This window comes from Leptinotarsa decemlineata, unplaced genomic scaffold (assembly GCF_025532065.1).
Source record: "Leptinotarsa decemlineata unplaced genomic scaffold, Ldec_3_MD MMD2_P_RNA_scaffold_2, whole genome shotgun sequence".
NCBI classification, from domain to species: Eukaryota; Metazoa; Arthropoda; class Insecta; order Coleoptera; family Chrysomelidae; genus Leptinotarsa; species Leptinotarsa decemlineata.
In genome coordinates this window covers 7633180-7652781 of record NW_027412529.1, presented here as the reverse complement: position 1 = coordinate 7652781, position 19602 = coordinate 7633180, and the positions used below count along the sequence as shown (strand labels likewise).

General features: G+C 36.1%; 1 protein-coding gene across 5 annotated transcripts in view; it reads left to right on the top strand.

Moving 5' to 3' along the window:
* The window catches only part of LOC111511249 (probable 3',5'-cyclic phosphodiesterase pde-5), a 70106-nt gene that overhangs the window by 42957 nt on the left and 7547 nt on the right, over window positions 1-19602 (top strand). For 4 of the 5 annotated variants that reach the window (XM_074182634.1, XM_074182642.1, XM_074182652.1 and 1 more), the window contains exons 5-8: window positions 2892-3124; window positions 3543-3895; window positions 9522-9724; window positions 15857-16195. In XM_074182634.1, the coding sequence (XP_074038735.1) occupies window positions 2892-3124; window positions 3543-3895; window positions 9522-9724; window positions 15857-16195 (1128 nt within the window). The remainder of the gene's footprint in view (window positions 1-2891; window positions 3125-3542; window positions 3896-9521; window positions 9725-15856; window positions 16196-19602) is intronic. The other variant, XM_074182638.1, reaches the window with a different exon arrangement.

Genomic DNA, 19602 nt, shown 5'->3' with positions numbered 1-19602 from the left:
GACAAAATGATTTGTTTGTAACTATTTTGGATATATACTGAAAAACTATGTCTTATTGGAGCAATTTTTATGACCTTGTTTTGAAATTGAAGATGTTTTATTCTTAACCGAGTATCTATGATATTTTTTGACCTACCAGGTAAATACCGTTTAACTGTGAGTCAGGTTGAATGTAATCATTATGGTTTTTGAACATTTGTTTTACAATCACGTTCACTAATATACAAAAATTGATATAACAGGTATTATTCAATCGACATGATTGAATAATAGGCAAATTGAATATAAAATGAAAATCAATTTTTGATTAAGTAATATTCATATCTTTTTGGAAAATAATATAAATAGGTACTTGTCAGAGTTAAAAACAAAACCTCCGGTTTTAATTTTAAATGTATTCGTCTACTTTTTTTAAGAGCAAAATGTTGCATTGCACCATCAATGTCTATAGCATTACACACCTCTTGTTCAATAGACAAGATAGCCAAATTTGTTAGTTTTAGAGTACTCATCGTCTACGTTGAATAATTTTTAATGAATTTCAATTTCGAAAAACTTCTCTCACAGCTAGCATTTCTGATGGCAACTGTAAAAAATATAAATAAAATATTGGGCAAAGTATCTTCCAGTTAATATTTTACGATAAACTTCAATAATTCAAGTGAGTCTATATTAATTAATTTATTTTCATTGCCTGTTGTTCCAACTTGAAATCCTGCTCGTTAATTTTAACAGAAGCGTCGTCTAGATTATATTTAGTGTTGTTTGAATTTTCAGAGCTTCACGTACTTTTTCAAAGAGACGTATATTGAACTTGATAAATATATGTGATATAAGTCATTCTCGCTGATTATAAGTCATAAACAATACAAGCACGAAATAGAATAGGGGAAATCCCCGAAGTCAATATAGAAATAGATAGTGTTACCATTCGCTACATCGCTACAAAATATCATTCAAAGAAAGGGGATTCCCCGAATTCGTCACGGAACAAGTAATGAATAATTTCGTGCTCTTTTCAATCGGTTCGAATTTATATTTGCGTCAAAATATGAAATGGTTCAAATATTTACAAAAAATATTTTATTATTCACTGTGAAATTTTACCGCCCCACAAAAAGTGACGCTCGGGGCGGTCTGCCCCCTCCGCTCCCACTACGCTACGCCACTGGGCGATATTCAAATTCAAACTTGATGACCAATCTGCACATGCTAGTAATTGAAGGGGTAAATTTTACAGCTCCAAGTGTATTGTGATCCTTCTCGTAGCCCATTAACATATTCTGAAATTTACAAAATTATGTGTAATTATTGAAGACAAGTAATTCTTGAGTTCATTATAGAATATTTGATAGTTTTTTTATAGACCGGTCCAACAAAAACACTACTTTCTCACACCAGAACTGCAACATTTTTCTCGACGCACATTTCACCAAGTTCGACACAAATAACTTGATTGATGGATGAAGCGCCTGTAGGAGTATTATAAGATCTGGTTTATTAAAAAGGTTTGAAGTTGTTACATGTTTCAGTTCTACCTTTCATATAGAATCTTTGTGCAACTATTCAATAATATTTAAATGAAATATATAAATGAATTATTCAATTTGGACAGCGTTGGGAAAATAATTGGATACGCAGACGATACTGTGATATTCTATGAGGCAGACACTTGGCTTGATTTGAAAAGTAACGTAGAAACAGATTTCCACTTGCTCAAAAAATGGTTTGACCAAAGGCCCCTGACAGTGAATCTGGAAAAAACTAATTTTTTTTCTTTTAGCTGCAATCTATTCAATGATTGTCCATTTGAAACTCTTGATGTCGGCGAACAAGGAAAAAGAATGAAAATAGATTCTCTGAGAGAAATCAAATACTTGGGCGTCTACATAGATAGAAACTTAAGGTGGGACTCTCATATAAAATATACAATGAAAAAACTGCAAACAATGCTTCACAACTTCCGTTCCTTGAAAAATTACTTACCTCACAAAGAACTTTATCAATTATATAGTTCCCTATAGTAGAGAGCCATTTGAGATATGGTAAAACAGCATGGGGATCAGCTCTGCGTTTACACCTCAATCCGTTAGAGGTATTACAAAGGAGATTCATGAAGTTGATCATGTCTAGAAATTCACGTTTCTCGTCAGATCTCCTGTATAAAGAGTGTGAAGTTATGGGTATGGGACAATTATATTACTATTGTACAAACGTGAAGTATAATTTCAGCAAAAATAAAGCATCATTACGAAACCACGACTATAACACACGAAAACGCGACGAACTAACATATCCTACTGTTAAAAAGTCAATTTCATGACAACTAAATTATATAACACCGTACCTCACAAAATAAAAAATTCTTATTCCAAACCAATATTCAAAAAACAAATAAGAAAACACATTCTCGAAAACGGTAGACAATTTAAAAAAAATCCGTTAGAGTGAAATAAGCTAGTCTTAGTCAAATTAATCCCAAAGTTGTATCATACTGTATTGTAAGTAGCATAATCTTATCCATATTGCCTAAGATTTTATCTATTTGTACATTAATATTTTATTCTTATAGAACGTGTAATATTTGTCTATGATTTCATCTATTTTTCTTACTTTTTATCTCAAGCCGAAATATAATTTGCTCAACTATAACACCAAATTCACAAAATTTAGTAAAATGTTTTGTGGTTTCTACTCCATGAAGGCCATACTTACTTTTATACAAATATTTATGTACTTACATATTCTTTATAACTTCTTGCAAAACAAGAGCGCTGCTCTTATCGCCAAACCACTTTGTTCACATATTTTGTTTTAATTGTACTCTAATCTGTATACGTTGTGAATAAGATTATTATTATTGTTATTATATAATACTCGTATATCTTCAGTTGCAGAATCATGCGGCACATATCCAGTGTCAACCAATAGTAGAATCTGATGGGCAGCTACCAGCCATTTTAGAGCTATGGCGTAGGGAAAGTGGAGGCCCGTTCCATGAGGAAGATGAAGAAATCGCCTCCAGTTATTTGGTGTGGGGTGGAATAGGACTACATTACGCTCAACTATACCTCAATATGAATCAACAAAAAACCCTGAACGATTTTCTTCTTGCTGTTGTGAAGTAAGATGGATTGATATAGTAGCATAGGTGAATGTTTAAATTTCAGGGGCTACGTACATTCGATTAGCGATTTTTTGAGCTCAGAGTCTCTGTTATTAGCTGTTAGCTGATTGCCAAATTGCCCTGAATACTGCTGTATAATGCATTATTTGGGAAAACATTGGAGAATTCTCGATATGAGCATTCGATATAAATATTCGTCACTACACAAATCAACGAAAGTATCCATTCATCACACTCCAAAGTAAGAGTGTGGTATAGTGATACTTCCGTTGGTTCACTTTTTGACATTTCTGAAGTGAAATAGTATATAAAGTAAAAGTTTGATGTACAATCCTCCCATTAAAGTTTTCATAATCCCTCAATGAAAACCCTAATTCTAATCAGTTTCACTTTACATACATTTCACCTTTTGCAGGTCAATTTTCCAGAACATGGTCAGCATTGACTCCCTTGTGATAAAGATAATGAATTTCGCTCAGAAACTAGTCGATGCAGACAGAGCATCTCTGTTCCTGGTAGATTCGAAGAACGCCGAACTGTATGCCACCATTTTTGATGTAGGGGTAGATGCAGTTGATAATAGTGATGAAATATCGTTCGATAGCTGTGTTTCAGAAAGCGAAGAACTGAAACTGTATACTTCGAGAGAGATAAGATTTCCTTTAGGAACTGGCATCGCTGGTCACGTAGCGTCCACGGGAGAAATTTTAAACATCAAGGATGCTTATGCTGATCCGAGATTCAATCGTGCAGTTGATCAGCTAACAGGCGAGTCTTTACGGGGTTGGGAAAATTATCTAGGAAAATATAATAATATTCATGAAAGAGATCTTTTTCAATATTACAATATTCACAAATTTGAATGATTCTTATGGAATATTGAAGATTCAAATTTCCATTATCGAAAAATGATAGATTCGGATTTTTATGAGAGATTATAGAAAGAAATTTCGAATTCGAAAAGAAATATGAAAAAAATTACGCCCAAGTCTCTAAATATCAAGGTTATATTTTCAGATTTAGATTTATGTAATAATGGCTTTCATTCTTCTTTCTGGTGGAGCTTTTCTCATCTTCTGATCAACATCTTTTCTACAAGCTTTTTCGAGTATCCATTCTGTTCAATGGTCTCTTTGATATTCTGTTCTCTCCTTGATCCTGGTCGAGACGAATTTTTCCGTTTTGCAGACACATCAGAATGTATCATCATTTAGGATCTTAATGAATTCGCATGAGGAGCAGTATCAACGATACTGTATTTATTTATTTTCTCTTGATATCAAATCCGTCGTATCTATCAGAAAATGAAATTATGGAACTCTTATCACTATTTTTTTTTCGGGTTATGAGGTCGTCGGTTTCTGGAATTCCTTCCTGATGTTTTCTGGCGGGACTGCTCAAAGCATATTTATATTGATTCAAGTAGTTTGGTGTGCTAATTACTTGTACCTGTATTGGGTAAATTGTTAATAACATTCGTCGACCGTTTTTTACCTGCCGTCATGATGTTTCTTATTCTTGAACTTCTTAGAATGGGATTTCATATTCGCTTGAGGTTCACAGTTTCTTCTTCCTCTATTTTTCTGTTTGTGGATCTATATTGCGTCACGTACCACTCGGCTATGGTATCCTTGGTTGGAGGCAATGAGTTTCGTGTTCCCAAACAAAAACCTTCTGGGTTCCATCACTGAGTGAGTGTCCCGCACTCCGTTTGGCATGGTCTGCAGTTTCTTGCACTTCCCTTCAACCTTGTACCCATGGATCTTGTGCACGATATGTGATATACCCCTGCTGGTGATAGTGGGTTTCTTTTGTCTTTAGTCAACCTTAGGCTTTGTTGTATCTTCTTGTTCTGTTTCTCGAAAAGTTTTACAATTCTGTCTGTGACCCTAGGGATATATGGTAGATAAACACATGCAACCTTCTGAGCCTCCCCCCTCGTGGACATCTTCAGTTTCATGGCTTTGTTCATCTTTGGTACACTGTATTCATTCGATCTCAATGTCACTTGAAACTATTCCAGTTATTCCGCTAGATGCTCTTTTGACTAGGATAGTGGTTTGATAGTGCGAGCAGGTACTTACCCGTATGCAAAGGTTTTTGTTACACTTTGTATCCACGATGTGGTGTTAGACTAACCCTAGTCTAACACCACATCGTTCGATGCCTCTGGTCCTGTTCAGTCTCCATGGTAAACCTGATGCTGAAGTGTTGAACCCTCCAGTAGTCTAGGAAAAGGTTTATTCTCATTACCATGCCATCTAATTGCTCATAGAGGTCTTCCTCGATTGGAAGATGTCAATTTTCCGTTACGGCGGGTGTGTTGTAAAACGCATGATAAAAATGGGTCGATAATGACGTGAAATCATCCAGTACTAATCTTAAAGACCTCTTCATATTGAAAAATAAGTATTCCGAGTTAGCAGATGTCTATAGAGAATCAAAAAAAAAACGTCATTTTCTGCTTTTAGAGCGGAAAAAAAAACTTTATCATCAAAACAATATCACTGATTCTGACAATCTTGGTATAACTGCCTGGAAAGTAATATCTGAATTGAATAAAAGACATGAAAATAAACAAAAAATTATCACAATTTGTCACAATCATGAGAGAGTGGAAGATCCGGACATTGTATCCAACCTTTTCAAAAAAAAAAATCAAAAATGCTCCATTTGAACTCAGAAATAAACTGTTCCTAATATAACTAACGTAATGCCGTACTTGCCGAATGAACTGCTAGTTTTATTGAGGAACAAGCTCAAAAATAAATATTCGTCAGGGCCCGATGAAGTTCCTGTATTCATTTTGAGAAAAATTGTTAGCATTGTGATTGAGCCTTTAACATTTTCGGTGAATTTCTCTTTCAAAACCAGCAAATTTCCTTCTGATCTCAAAATCGGGAGAGTTATACTTTTATATAAAAAAATGCCCAGAGAACTTGGAAAATTATAGACCTATAACAATTTCCAGCAGCTTCTCAAAAGTTTTCGAATATTGTTACTTAGAAAGAGTCATTGCCTTTTTGAAAGAATTTAACATTTTAATTAGCAGCCAACACGGTTTTCGAAGAGAAAAATCAACTACAACTGCTATTAATCACTATATTAACGATCTACTAGACCGCATTTATCGAAGAGAGATTCCTTACGCGATTTTCTGTGACCTGAGTCGAGCTTCCAACTGTGTTGATCATGATATTCTCATATCGAAGTTATACAATTATGGTATTAGAGGTGTTTGTCTCAGTTGGATTTTGAGTCTTTCATTAAATACCGTTCACAGTTTGTCAGTTTTAAATATTTTAGTAACTACTCGCTTCAGGACATCGAATCTTCTGAGGTTCGAATTGATATGGTTGTCCCGCAGGGCTCTGTCTTAGGCCCAGTTCTCTTCATTTTATATAATAATGAAATAACGAAATTGTTTCCAAACGTAGGACTTACAATTTATGCTGATGATACCTCTTTACTTATATTTAACAAAAGTCTCGATACCTTAAAAGAAACTTGTTAATCTACCTTGAAACAACTAGTTGCTTGGTTTAATGAAATTCGTCTGTATTTTAACGTTGAAAAAACAAATTTAATACTTTTCCATCCAACAAAGAAGGAACATGAAAATTTAGATATATTCCTGAATAACACCCAGTTATCCGTCCATGAAGACTGTAAATTTCTCGGTATTTTCATTGATTCCCGCTTGGACTGGAAAGAACACTGTCAGTTTTTGTGCTGTAAGCTCTCATTGATCTACTATTTGTTTGGAAATCTTAAACACGTATTGACTCTACAGCAACTGATAAATTTATATTATGCTCAAGTGGAAGGCCGGCTCAGGTATGGAACGTGTTTGTGGGGAGACCCTTCTCACTCGCAGAAAGTTTTTATTTCTCAAAAAAAAAATCAGAAGATATATAGCTGGTGTCAAAAGTGACTACTCATGTCGGAATCTCTTCGAAAATTACAACAATCTCACATGTAAGGGTCTGTATGTGTTGGAAATTTGTGTATTCGTTTTCAAAAATAAGCATTCTTTTTTATGCAATGGAGATTTCCACTCTTATAACACCCATCGTAACAATGATCTGCGACTCCCACTGTCCAGGGTCAATGTTACATATTATAAAGCTCCAAGTAGAATCGGAGTGAAAATTTTCAATAAATTACCTGATACCCTCAAAGGTCTGGAACGTGAAAATACATTCAAGAAATATTTGAAACTCTATTTAGTTGAAAAATGTTTATACTCCATGAATGACTACTTTCAAACAACTAACCAACCTTATACCTGATTAGTCATCTTATGTGTGATAATTTATATTCACTTACACTTGTATATACTATATTATATACCTGACTCTGTGCTGTACATACGTACCTATATATTTCATTGCATCTTATTTACCTGACTGTTCTTATACAATTTTATATTGTCTCAAAGAAATAAAATTGATTTGTTTGAAGGTGATTGACAATGTTTCATGATGAATTTCACTAGTTCGGACTTGCATTGTCTACTATATAAAATGATTCGAAATCCCTGAAACAACTAAAAAAGAAGAATTGAAAATGAATAGCTGAAAATAACAATTATATCAACCAAAATGAACCTGTAATGAAATGATAGTGAAATAAAATACAAGTGAAAATAGAACAATCGAATTAATAAAAATAAAGAAATAAAAAAGAAAATAAAAAGTGGAGAGATTCCAAGTCACGTTAGTTCACGACGTTTCGATTGTTAGTATCTACAATCGTCTGCGGGTGATTACTGGACTGATTCCTCCAAGAGATGACTATTTATAGGTCGTTTGAGTACTTTCACTTATCCCCGCTTTCCATTTTGCAAACCAATAATTCTTCACTCTAGACGGGCAGCTATTAGTAAACAATTTACCCTCTCATATGTATGTTGACTATAAATGTTATAAATTTGTATTGTAATATATTTATTATGTTTTACACCCCATTTGTATGTTAGACGGTAAATGTTTTTAAATTTGTATTGTTTTATATTTAATATGTTTTACACTCCATTTTTTTTAATTTGTATTGTATTATGTTTATTGTGTTTTACACACTATGGACGTCTTCCTTGTTACTGTGTACTATTTTGTGAAAGAAATTTTATACTTTTTAACGAGAGAAGTTAATAAATATTATTATTATTATTATTATTATTTTCCGCTTCACTGGTTCCGGGGGAGATGACCCTTTTGGCGGGAGTTGGCCATTTTTCGCTTGATGATGGGTTTCCATATGTTGCGTATTTCTACGCTGGCTTGGCTGAATACGTTGTTGCACAACATGTATGCGGCTTCCTTGAATTTTCTCCTAAACCAATGTTCCTCTCTGTGCTAGATCTCAGCTTGGGACCACTCGATGTTGTGTTGATGGGTCCAAACATGGTCTGCTATTCCTGATTTGCTGGTTTCCCCCCACTGTGTATGTTTCTTATGCTTGGCAATGCGAACATTCAATGGCCTCTTAGTTTCACCAATATAGGATTTTCCGCACTCACAGGGTATCCGGTAAATGCAATTCTTGGAATCGCAGTCCGCGTTTGGTGGCCTGGTTTTCGTGAGGCTGCTACGGATAGTGTTACCGGATCTGAAGCAGGTTCTGATGTTGTACGTGGAACCAATTCTTCTTATCCTCTCCGATAATCCTCTGATGTAGGGAAGTGCAAGCACTGGTTGTGACGGCTTCTCTTCCTTGCGAGGCTCCTGCTGTCTTCTAGCCAAAGTCTTTTCTACCATCGCTTTGGAGTAGCCATTCCGTTGAGTTGAAGATCATTTTTGATGATGTCTAGTTCCTTCTCGAGACCTTCCTTCTCATAACAAAGCTCAAAAGCACGGTCTAATAGAGTCTCGATGATTCCTCTTTTAGTCGATTGATGGTGGTTGGATTCGTGGTTCAGATACTGTCCCGTATGAGTGGGTTTTCGGTATACAGATGTTTCCCACTTAGTGTCGGTCCTCTTCACCAAAACGTCTAAGAATGGCAATTCGTTGTGGATTTCCTTCTCCTTTAATTTGATTTGATTCCCGTGAGAGCTTCACGCGGTCGAAACATCCAATCATGAGAAATAAAAAATGAAGTTAGTGACACTGAAAACCTCGGCCACAAAAGCCTTTATCATTTATGAAACTTTACCAAAAAAAACCACCGCATCCCTTGGATCAATGTTTTTATGCTGTAGCCTGATTAGCAAATCAGTATTTAGTGTGGTTTTCCTAGTAATTCGTGGTATCACTCAAAATAAAACGTGATATTTCTTTTTTCAGTATTGCGGTGCATCTTCGCAATTTCATCATAAATTCACTTCCCTTATACCATATACTAAAAAAATGGCTTCCCTTCTTGTTGGATATTTAATTCATCATTTTTTTAGGATATACCACTCATACTATCCTTTGTATGCCAATTTTCATCAGAGGATCTATCATAGGAGTGGTTCAGATGGTTAACAAACATAAAGGAAATTTCACGAAAAATGATGAGGAAGCTTTCGAAACTTTCGCTGTTTACTCTGGATTGGCCCTCCATCATGCCAAACTATACGATAAAATTCGAAAGTCAGAACAAAAATACAAGGTATGTTTATTTGTTCCTTCTGATCATATTGCGTGAACACAATTAATCATTTGAGTTTTGTGATGAGTATATTTGAGGAAATTGAATAAGGACTCCATTGGTATTGTGTTTGAATAATTCATTGATGGAGTCGATGAAAGATGTATAGAACCCCTCGAGTTTGAACAGATTCGCTTTTGATTTGTCAAAAACTCTCCACGCGAAAAATGAGATCGACCCAAATTTGTACACATGTTAATAGATTGAGCAAGAATCGAAATATGTCGCTCGTATTTCATTCAGATCTTCAATATTAACCGTTATTTCAACACCTCGACACGTGTTTCGATCACCAAGTGATCATCTTCAAGAGGAATATCTAACTAATCGTATTTACAAAGTTTTCCTTATGCATACCACTGCGTCTTGAGTGTCTTGAATTAATTTCACAATATTGCCTTATCTACTAGTCTCAAATCAATTTTACAATGTCTCTTCATGTAAAAGTCAGGTAAATCTAACAATTGAAATATTACTTTAATAAGCTGTATAATATACCATCAGGTAATGATCCACCACCGTTATTCATAATATAATTATGTTTACTTATTTCTACACTCTCATATGCATCTAGATGCCTATTGTTGTTAACTTGTCTAACTACTCTTAATGAACTGAAGTCTATCGAATGGTTTTGTTGCAAAATATGATAAGCGACTGCTGATTTTTTAGGTCTCCCATATTTTAAGTGTGCTAAGTGTTTCTTATATTCAAGACTTTACCGAACACTTGACTTTTGGTCTTCCTAAAAGGCTCTGTAATGTGTGATTTGTTTTATAAATCACCTTCATACCTATAGTTACTTGTAAATCTTTTAACTTTCAAAAGTTCATCGTGTATTGGTGGTATGGAACTGAGATATATTTATCGTGGTGTGAGACTTTCACAAAAGAAAAACGTACAATACAGGAAATAGCAGCCACTAACGATTTCTTGAGGGGTATTGTAGATGACATAATAAGAAAGAAAAAGTTCAAGTTGAGAATGAACAAAATTTCGACTTTTGAAAACGATAAAAACCAAGATAGATATATCTCAGTTCCATCCCACCAATACATGAAGAAATTTAGAAAGTCATACACTACAGAGTCTTTAAGGAAGTTCAAAAGACGAAGTCGAGAGTTCGAAAAAGTCTGGAATTTACAAAATTGAATGTAAGGACTAAGATACAAAATATTATGGACAGAAAAAAAGATCTATCGAAATAAAATATGAGGAAAACGCAGTACACCTAAAATATGGAAGACCTTGAAAATTAGCAGTCACCCATCATATTATGGATAATGATGGTGGACCAATACCTAATAGTATACTATAAAGCTCGTTAGATCAATATTTCATTCATTAGATTTACCTGACTATTACATCAGGACACATAGTAAAATTAATTTAAGACTATCAGATAAGGCAATATTGTGAAATTAATTTAAGACCCTCAAGACGCAGGTACCTAGTAGAGGTTCCTATGATATAAATGAGGAAAACTTTGTAAATAGGATTAATTTGACCTTCCTCTTGAAGATCATCAATTGGTTATCGAAACACGTGTCGAGGTGTTAAAAATAACGATTTGGTGTTGGGAATAAACTCCAGTAATATTCATTACTACACCAAAGGTTCCAAACAGTGCATTACAGATCTTCAAGTTCAAAAAAATCTTACACCTAATATCAGTTCATTCCCAAATGTTAATAACATTGAAAATTAATGTACCAATTTGACATTGTTAAGCAGTGTCACTTTAAGTATACTGAGCAACTCTGTGAATAGGAGTTCAGAACTTTTAGGATCTCTTCATTATTTCTTCATCAAGAGTGCCGGTCGTAGGTTGAGAGTTTTTGACAAAATATTTTAAATGGGGAAGAGGTCCAATCGATTACACAAGTGTAATTGATTCTTGAGAGTTTTGGTGAACTGATGATTATCAAATGAATATTTTTTACGCTGTCTGTTCAAAATATTAGTTGAATTTTCATTTTTCTTAAAAAATATTTATTTATTCAGCAGTTACTATTTTGTCCGATCCAAAGTAGCCCCTCAGATATAATAGCCTTGTGCCAGCGTTGTTTCCAATCCTCGAAGCAGTTCTGATATGCACTTTTTAGTATGTCCTTGAACTCTCTGAGCGATTCGATTTTCATCTCCCCAATCTCCGAATACGTTGACTGAGACATGTTTATGGAGTTGTTTTGGCGAAAACAATACGAACAAGAAATGGCAATTGAGCAGGTGTATTATCGTGATTCAGAAGACATTAATCGTTTCTCCACGTTTTCTTCTTATTGCTTTCCGTAAACGTCGCATAACTTTAAGAATATACCACTTCTGTATCTGTAGAGTAGGGAGGGTAATTGTAAGCCCATAGCATTTAGGCCACATTTGACCCATTGTACACCCAGCCGAGGAGTTGTCCTCCTAGGTCATCGTCCATCCTGTCCTTTCCAGGAAGGTGGACAGGTCACTTGGAGACATCTCCTTTATATCAGCAGGCGTAGGCCAAGACTCGCCAAACACACACTCTCTTATTGACGAAAACTCCAGGCACTCGCATAGGACATGCTTGACAGTCTCATCTTCCTGTTCACACATCCTGCATAGAGGTGTGTCCATTAGCCCCATATAATGAAGGTGTTTCCTTAGTTGACAGTGGCCAGTCAGAAATCCTACTGTTAAGCGTGAGTGTAGTCTCACAGCATTTAGGCCACATATCACCCATTGTATATCCTCCCGAGGAGTCACTTGGAGACATCTTCTTATATCGGCAGGCGTAGGCCAATACTCGCCGAACACACACTCTGTTATTGACGATAACTCCGGGCACTCGCCTGACTGTCTCATCTTCCTGTTTACACATCCTGCCTAGAGGTGTGTCTACTAGCCCCATATAATGAAGGTGTTTCCTTAGTTGACAGTGGCCAGTCAGAAATCCTACTGTTGAGCGGAAATTTTTCCCGGTCATCGCCAGATGTTTTTTCGGCGCCAGCTTTCCAGGGTCGTCCAGGATGATGCTCGTAACATTGCATCCTTCGATTCCATCCCATCTTTTCAGGAATTGAGCATGAGTGTAACATTAGGCTAGTTCTGCAATTGTCAAGGTCATCAGGCCGTAGGTGCCACTGGGTCCTAAAATTCTTAGTCCAGCCGCTTCCTTGGCTAAAGAGTCGGCAATGCGATTTCCTTTACTCCTGTCGTGCCCTTCAACCCACCTCAGGATAATGTTATTATCTACCGAGGCTTTGACTAAATCTTGGTGGCACTCGAGTACTAGCCCTGAGGTAGCCCTGTCAGTGCAGATCGTATGACCATGTGGAAAAAACTTCTTATATAATACGCCACGGTAATAGATGAAAACAGTGAGAAAACCATTTGATCGAACTTGGGATGATTGGACTTTGGTTCGATGTCATAATCAAATATCCATGATTCGTCACCAGTTATGACTCTTTTAAACAAATCCGGGCCGCCGTTGACGTCATTCGACAATCCATGCGACGAGTTTTTGGTCAAAATTCAGCAATTATGAAACGAAATCGCTGCCACATGCTTCATGCTTAACAATTCTCTTCACTTTCTCAACATTTTCATCGGTTGTTGATGAGACTGGAAATTCCAGGGCTAGCGTCGTAATTCACATCTTCTAGACTTTTTGTGAAAATCTTTAATAACTTGTAAACATTTTTTTGACTCAGAGTAAAATCACCCTATGCCAATGTCAACATTTCAGGTATTTTTGATACAACTGATAGCAAAGCGACTGGTCTATAGTTATTTGGAAGAAGCCCAATCCGTTTCTAAAATGAATAATGTTTGACCTTTGCTATCATTCGCCTATCAATATATTTTAAATTGAAATACAATTTTTCGTAGCTCTCCTGCCAACAACTCACTTAAACCACTTGAATTAAATAGCCTTCCGATTTAAGTCGTTCTATTTATCAAGCATATCCATTTTATGTATTTGAGATGTATAGTTTATCCATTCCCAATTGAAACGGCAATAAAAATAAGAGCACTACGATGGGTGTTCATAATCACTGCCCGGCAAATGGGAAATGTATATACTACCAGCACTTTTATGTTCAAAGCGTCCCTGGTACAATCACAACCATTTCTTGCCTGTGGCCCCTAGTCGCCCAGATAGTTAGTAAACATGCAATCAAATGTAGTTGAGGGGTAAAGGCTCGGCTAGCTGGACTGGCTGAATACTATTTTTTTGTCCGTTTCACAATATTTCTTTATCAGTGCGATGTGTTCGTGGGGTTAGGTGAGGTAGTGAGTGGTTTTGCAAACCGATTTTTAAAAACTTTTTCTAGAGATTAATTACCCTAACACCAAACTGATATTTTTGCACTCGACGCGCGTTTCGCTAACAAACTTAGCATCTTGAGGGGAAGCAAATTGATAATGAAACTAATGACAAGGGTTAGCTGTTTATATACCTGAAGTTTTTGGTCCGATGTAGACTTTGTTTGTTAAATGATGATTATCCTAATTGATTTTTCGGTAATCAACTAGTGGAACCACTACTTGCAAATTAATTTGTCAACAATAGATTGAAAAGCGGACAAATTGATTTGCAGGTAGTGGTTCCACTAGTGAATTACCGAATAATTGATTAGGATAATCATCATTTAACAAAGTCCACATCGAACCAAAAAACTTTAGGTATACAAACGGCTAACCCTTGTCTTTAGATTCAGTATCAATTTGCTTCTCCTGAAGATGCTAACCTTGAAAACCTTGCATTGACCAAGCATTGACCATGCAATGAAACGAAAACAAAGTAATAAAACATTCGCAAACGTTGATGTTGCTACAAAAGATGTGATTCGGCGAATAGTTTATGGTATATACCAAAAAATGAAGTACCAACCTGAAAATGATTTGATATAAATTACTCGACTATACAATTACAAACCAAGTATTGTGCTTTGAACACACCTTCTTCAAGGGGAAAACGTGTCATAATTTTGCATGCGGGAATGAAAGTGGTTTCGTACATAACGCTTTGCTTCTGTCGGCCAAAAATATAAAAGATTCGACTGTTGAGCAGCTTCTTCCAAATATTCCTTCAAACTTGGTTATTGTTATGGATAACACTTCGTATCATTCTCGGTTATTGACTATGATACCAAACATTAATACAAAAAAAAGCAGATATTGTTAGTTTCATGCAAAATCATGACATGGAAATACCCGAAAAGATTCCAACGAAAAAGATATTACTGGCGACCATAAAAACAACCTAATTTCAAAAAAGAGTATATTATTGATTCGATGTGTGAAACACGTGGTCATATTCTCTTACGTTTGCTTCCATACTATCGTGTGTTCAATCCAATTGAAATGGTTCGGGCCACAATAAAATAAAGCTTGCGGAAATGTAATCAGTCACCGACTTTGAATGATGTGGTGCTTGACAATATAAGGCGAGTGGTGAATGAAGTAGGTAATAAGGATATGTGGAAGAACTGTGTGGCCCATGTTATAAAAGAAGAAAACAAATATTATGTGCAAAGTTCCATAAATCCGATCGTTATTCAACCCGATGATGATACCACCTCATCCGAATATAGCGAAGAAGAATTTTGATTTTTGTAGCAATTTTGTTGGCCTATATTATTTGTAAATATATGTTTGACGAGAATCCGTTGTGATTATTTGTGTTTTCATTGTATTTTAGAGTTTTCGACTGGAAATCAACTACCTTAAACTTCGAAGTTTTTCATAATCACCCATGGTGGAAAACTTCAGTTGAGATAACTTTTTCATGGGGTGATCAATTGCTATGCTTGTAAGAATAAGTAACTGAAAAACTACCACTGAAAAATAATATGCCGACGCCTATGTCGAGGCGTCAATTCCTTCTCTGTGCTGTTCCAATTGGTATTGGAAATACTATACATGATTTATAATTCTGCTGAATACATGGGAAAGCACATTTCAGGTATATTTCATACCTAGGTGTAACTCATACATTCAGCGAGATCTGTAGTCATATATTATTTGAAATATTGAAGTACAAGTATGTATCGAATGAATGAATGAATAAATAAAAATGAAAATAAATTATTAGGAATGTTTTTCTCCTAGGTTGCTCTAGATGTTCTGAGTTACCACAACACTTGTACAGAAGAAGAATACAGAACCACTTTGGCAAAAGGGATCCCGAAGGAAATCGCAGGTATCGATGACTATTACTTCAATCCTTTCGAGCTGAAGGATTTCGACAAAGCCAGACACGCTATGTATATGTTCAACGATTTATTCGGATGCAATGGTTTCGACCAAAATTGCCTGCTGAGATTCATTTTGACGGTCCGCAAAAACTACAGAAGGGTGCCGTATCACAATTGGACTCACGGGTTTTCCGTAGCCAATAGCATGTTTTGTATACTCAAGCATTCCCGGGGAGCTTTTGAAAGGAATGAGGTGAGTAGTCCAGGAGCTGGCAACAAAAATGTGTTAGAGTTTTGTGAAGGCTAATATCTCCAGATTAGGTCACATTTTGGTGGTCAAATGTCAGTACTTCCCATTGGGACGCTCTGAACTGTATTCTGAAAGCGCGAAATGTATATAAAAATAACGAATATGCTATAAAACACGTACTCACAGTCAGATGGCAGTATATATGGAGACTGGAAACTTGTGAAAAATTAAGAGAATCAAAGTGATAAGATTGTTTATTTCTTTAAGTATTCTGTTGGGACAATGAAATGTAAAAATGAATCACTAGGTTGTCTAGTACATAAATTATCTTGAAATCTTGAATTTGGTGATTTTTTCGACTGTATACAGAAAGACCTAAAACTGTTAAACTGGTGAAAAGAATTTTCATTTCTTAGTTCAATTGCAGATATTTTTATAGGCGACAACTCGCTGAATGTTTTCAAAATCTAAGTTTGAGTTCCTTTATGACTGATAGTATATGATCACATCGCCTCAAGAAGAATATATAAAAATAGATCATCAGTTTCAAAACAGACAGTTAGTCAGGAAGAAGTTTCCTCATTCAGTTGCTTTCCTTACCCCTCAAGAACCTTTCGACTCGTTTCTTAATTTGAAATATCTAAAAAATACTAATAGATTCTTCTTTTATGACACTCCTTCGGATAATCCTGTAGGATTCATTAACCGTGGTCAGAAAGTTTTCATGCTTGATGTTTGATCTATGGCTGCGATTGATATTATCGAAGGCGGTGGCTGGGGATGAACAGAAATGTCAACCCCAATCTACCGCTTGGAATGAGGCTGGATATAGCTGATCACCTCCAACAGCAAGGGCACTTCCTGCGGCGGGCGCCAAGAGCTCCGCCCTGAATAAAGGCAAGGAACCAGCTGCCCCTGCAGGAAAGCTCCCTCACTTATGCACCTCTACGGAAGGAACCCCAAGAAAGTTGAAGAAGCAACGCGCAACGACAGTAATATCGCTGCACCTTCCAGAACATTCGCGAAGGCCACCGTGAGACACCTCAAGGTTGCCAAAGAGAGTGTGTGTTCGGCAAGTCTTAGCCTACACCTGCCAATATAAAGGAGATGTCTCCTAGTGACCTGTCCACCTTCCTGGAAAGGACAGAATGGACGATGACCTAGCAGGACAACTCCTCGGGAGGATGTACAATGGGTCACATGTGGCTTGAGTGCTGAGTCTACTCTACATATACAGAGATGTACCTACAGAAAGTATCCACGTTATGGCGTCCAAAAGAGACCGATGGAACTCAGAGCAACCAAGCAAGACTGAAAATGAAAGCGATAAAAATTTAGGAACACAAAAACAATTCCAATCACACGTTAAAAGGTAAGACCTCGTTAGTCCTCAGCTCGCACAAGTTTCTCAACTTCTGAGAGTTGTCGTTCGTATGGAGGCGACAGCTGATTAACGGAGAAAGAGAATAGAAACGGAATCACGACTTTCACCGATAGGATGTAACCAAAGCCTCAAACCATTACTGTAGTATCTGCTATGACAACTATTAGAGTATTCGTCTGTTGCCTAGTTGCTTTTTGGAATTTTTGAAACGTCAGTCATGAAAACCTTCAGATCACGTCCAACTAACCTGAAAAATAGTAATTATTGCCAGCCGTGAAAATTTACACTCTTTGTTAAACTATCAAGTCTTTGCACCTCGTACAGTTCGTTAAAAGCGACTGCTATCCGCACACCAGCATCAATGCTACCTGAGCCTTTCTTTTTATTTGCCTGAATCCTGGTTTCAGTTATACTGGGATCTAGTATGACCTTGCGACAATTGCAACCCTTCACTTTGAAGTTTTCGAGTTTTCACTCGATATATCTTTGTTACTTTGGTGAATGCTACTATTGTCGATAGACTTATTATGTTCTCTATTTTATTCTTCTTATTACGATATTTAGGACATGGATTCTCCCACTATATTGATACTTTTATTTTGGACTAAGATAACTGAACTTGTTTATTATAACAGAGTATGCGTTATATTATACAGGGTGTTCCTTAAACACATGCTAATTTTTAAGGAGGTAATTCTTAGACCCATTTTAAGGAAAAAACGTCCTATGGACGTATGGCCTAAACGCCTTAACTTTTGAGATACAGTGTTTTCAAAAATAATCAGTTTTTTAATAATAACTGAGATAATTTTGTAGACATCTTTGGCATATTTGGTACATATGTTCCATATCTCAAGGCGCATTTTCTGATGTACAATTTTCTTAATTTTCTCTGCCAGTGGCGAACGTACGTGTTTTGAAATGTATATTTTTGGCGAAAAAAATACTACGCCACTGCTTTATCTTGAATTGAAAATTATTTTTAAAATCTAAAAATCTGATGCGGTATCGTGCATCGACTGAAAGCAAACTAAGAGATCAGATTTGTTGCAAAATAATTGAGGATCTAAAAGGTATTTGTTTGTTGTCAGATGTACTGTTCTCAATTAAAATTACGTCATAACGCAGCACCGCTTAATAATTTTTGAAAACATAAATTTAGTTATCCTGGAATAAATGACGTGTAGCAGAATTTATTTACTGCACCTCTTGGAAATATGGAGTTTGTCGATATGTGATTTCTTTTAAAGATTAAAAGCAGAAAAAACAGCGTACCCACCATAGCAATAAAAAACGAATTCTCTGTATGTACAAACGTCAGTAGCTAATATTGATGTTGGTTTAAAGTAAGGTGTTGGTGTTAAAAACTGTCACAGCGCGTTTTGATTGATTTTGAAGTGTTATTGAAGTTATTTTGGTAGTCCGCTGTTTTTCTGAATATCAGTAAATATGGTAATTTATACGAATGCGGAAATGGCGCAAATGCATTACGTATATGGCCTTGCCGATGGTAATGCAACAGAAGCCAGGCGCATTTATCAGGAAAGATATCCTAATCGTGCCTTACCAGATAGCCGAACCTTTTCAAATATTCATCGTCGACTTGGGGAAACTGGTAGTTTCAAGAAAGGGACTCCGGAAGGTAGACCTCGTGTAGTAAGAACTCCTGAAATTGAGGAAGCGGTGCTGTAAGAAATTGAGGAACATCCTGAGACGAGTACGAGGAAGATCGCTAGAACTCTGGATATTTGTCATCAAATTATTTGGCGTGTTTTGGTTGATTTTTTGTTATACCCATACCATATTTCAAGAGTGCAGGCATTACTCCCCAGAGATTTTCCACAGCGTGTGAACTTCAGTCAGTGGCATCTACAAAGTATTGCACTAAATCCGCAGTTTGAGACACAAATTTTGTTCACAGACGAAGCAATTTTTTCTCGGAATGCCATTCAAAATTTCCATAACAATCATGTGTGGGCTGAAGAAAATCCCCATGCAATAACCGAAACCCATTTCCAACACCAAT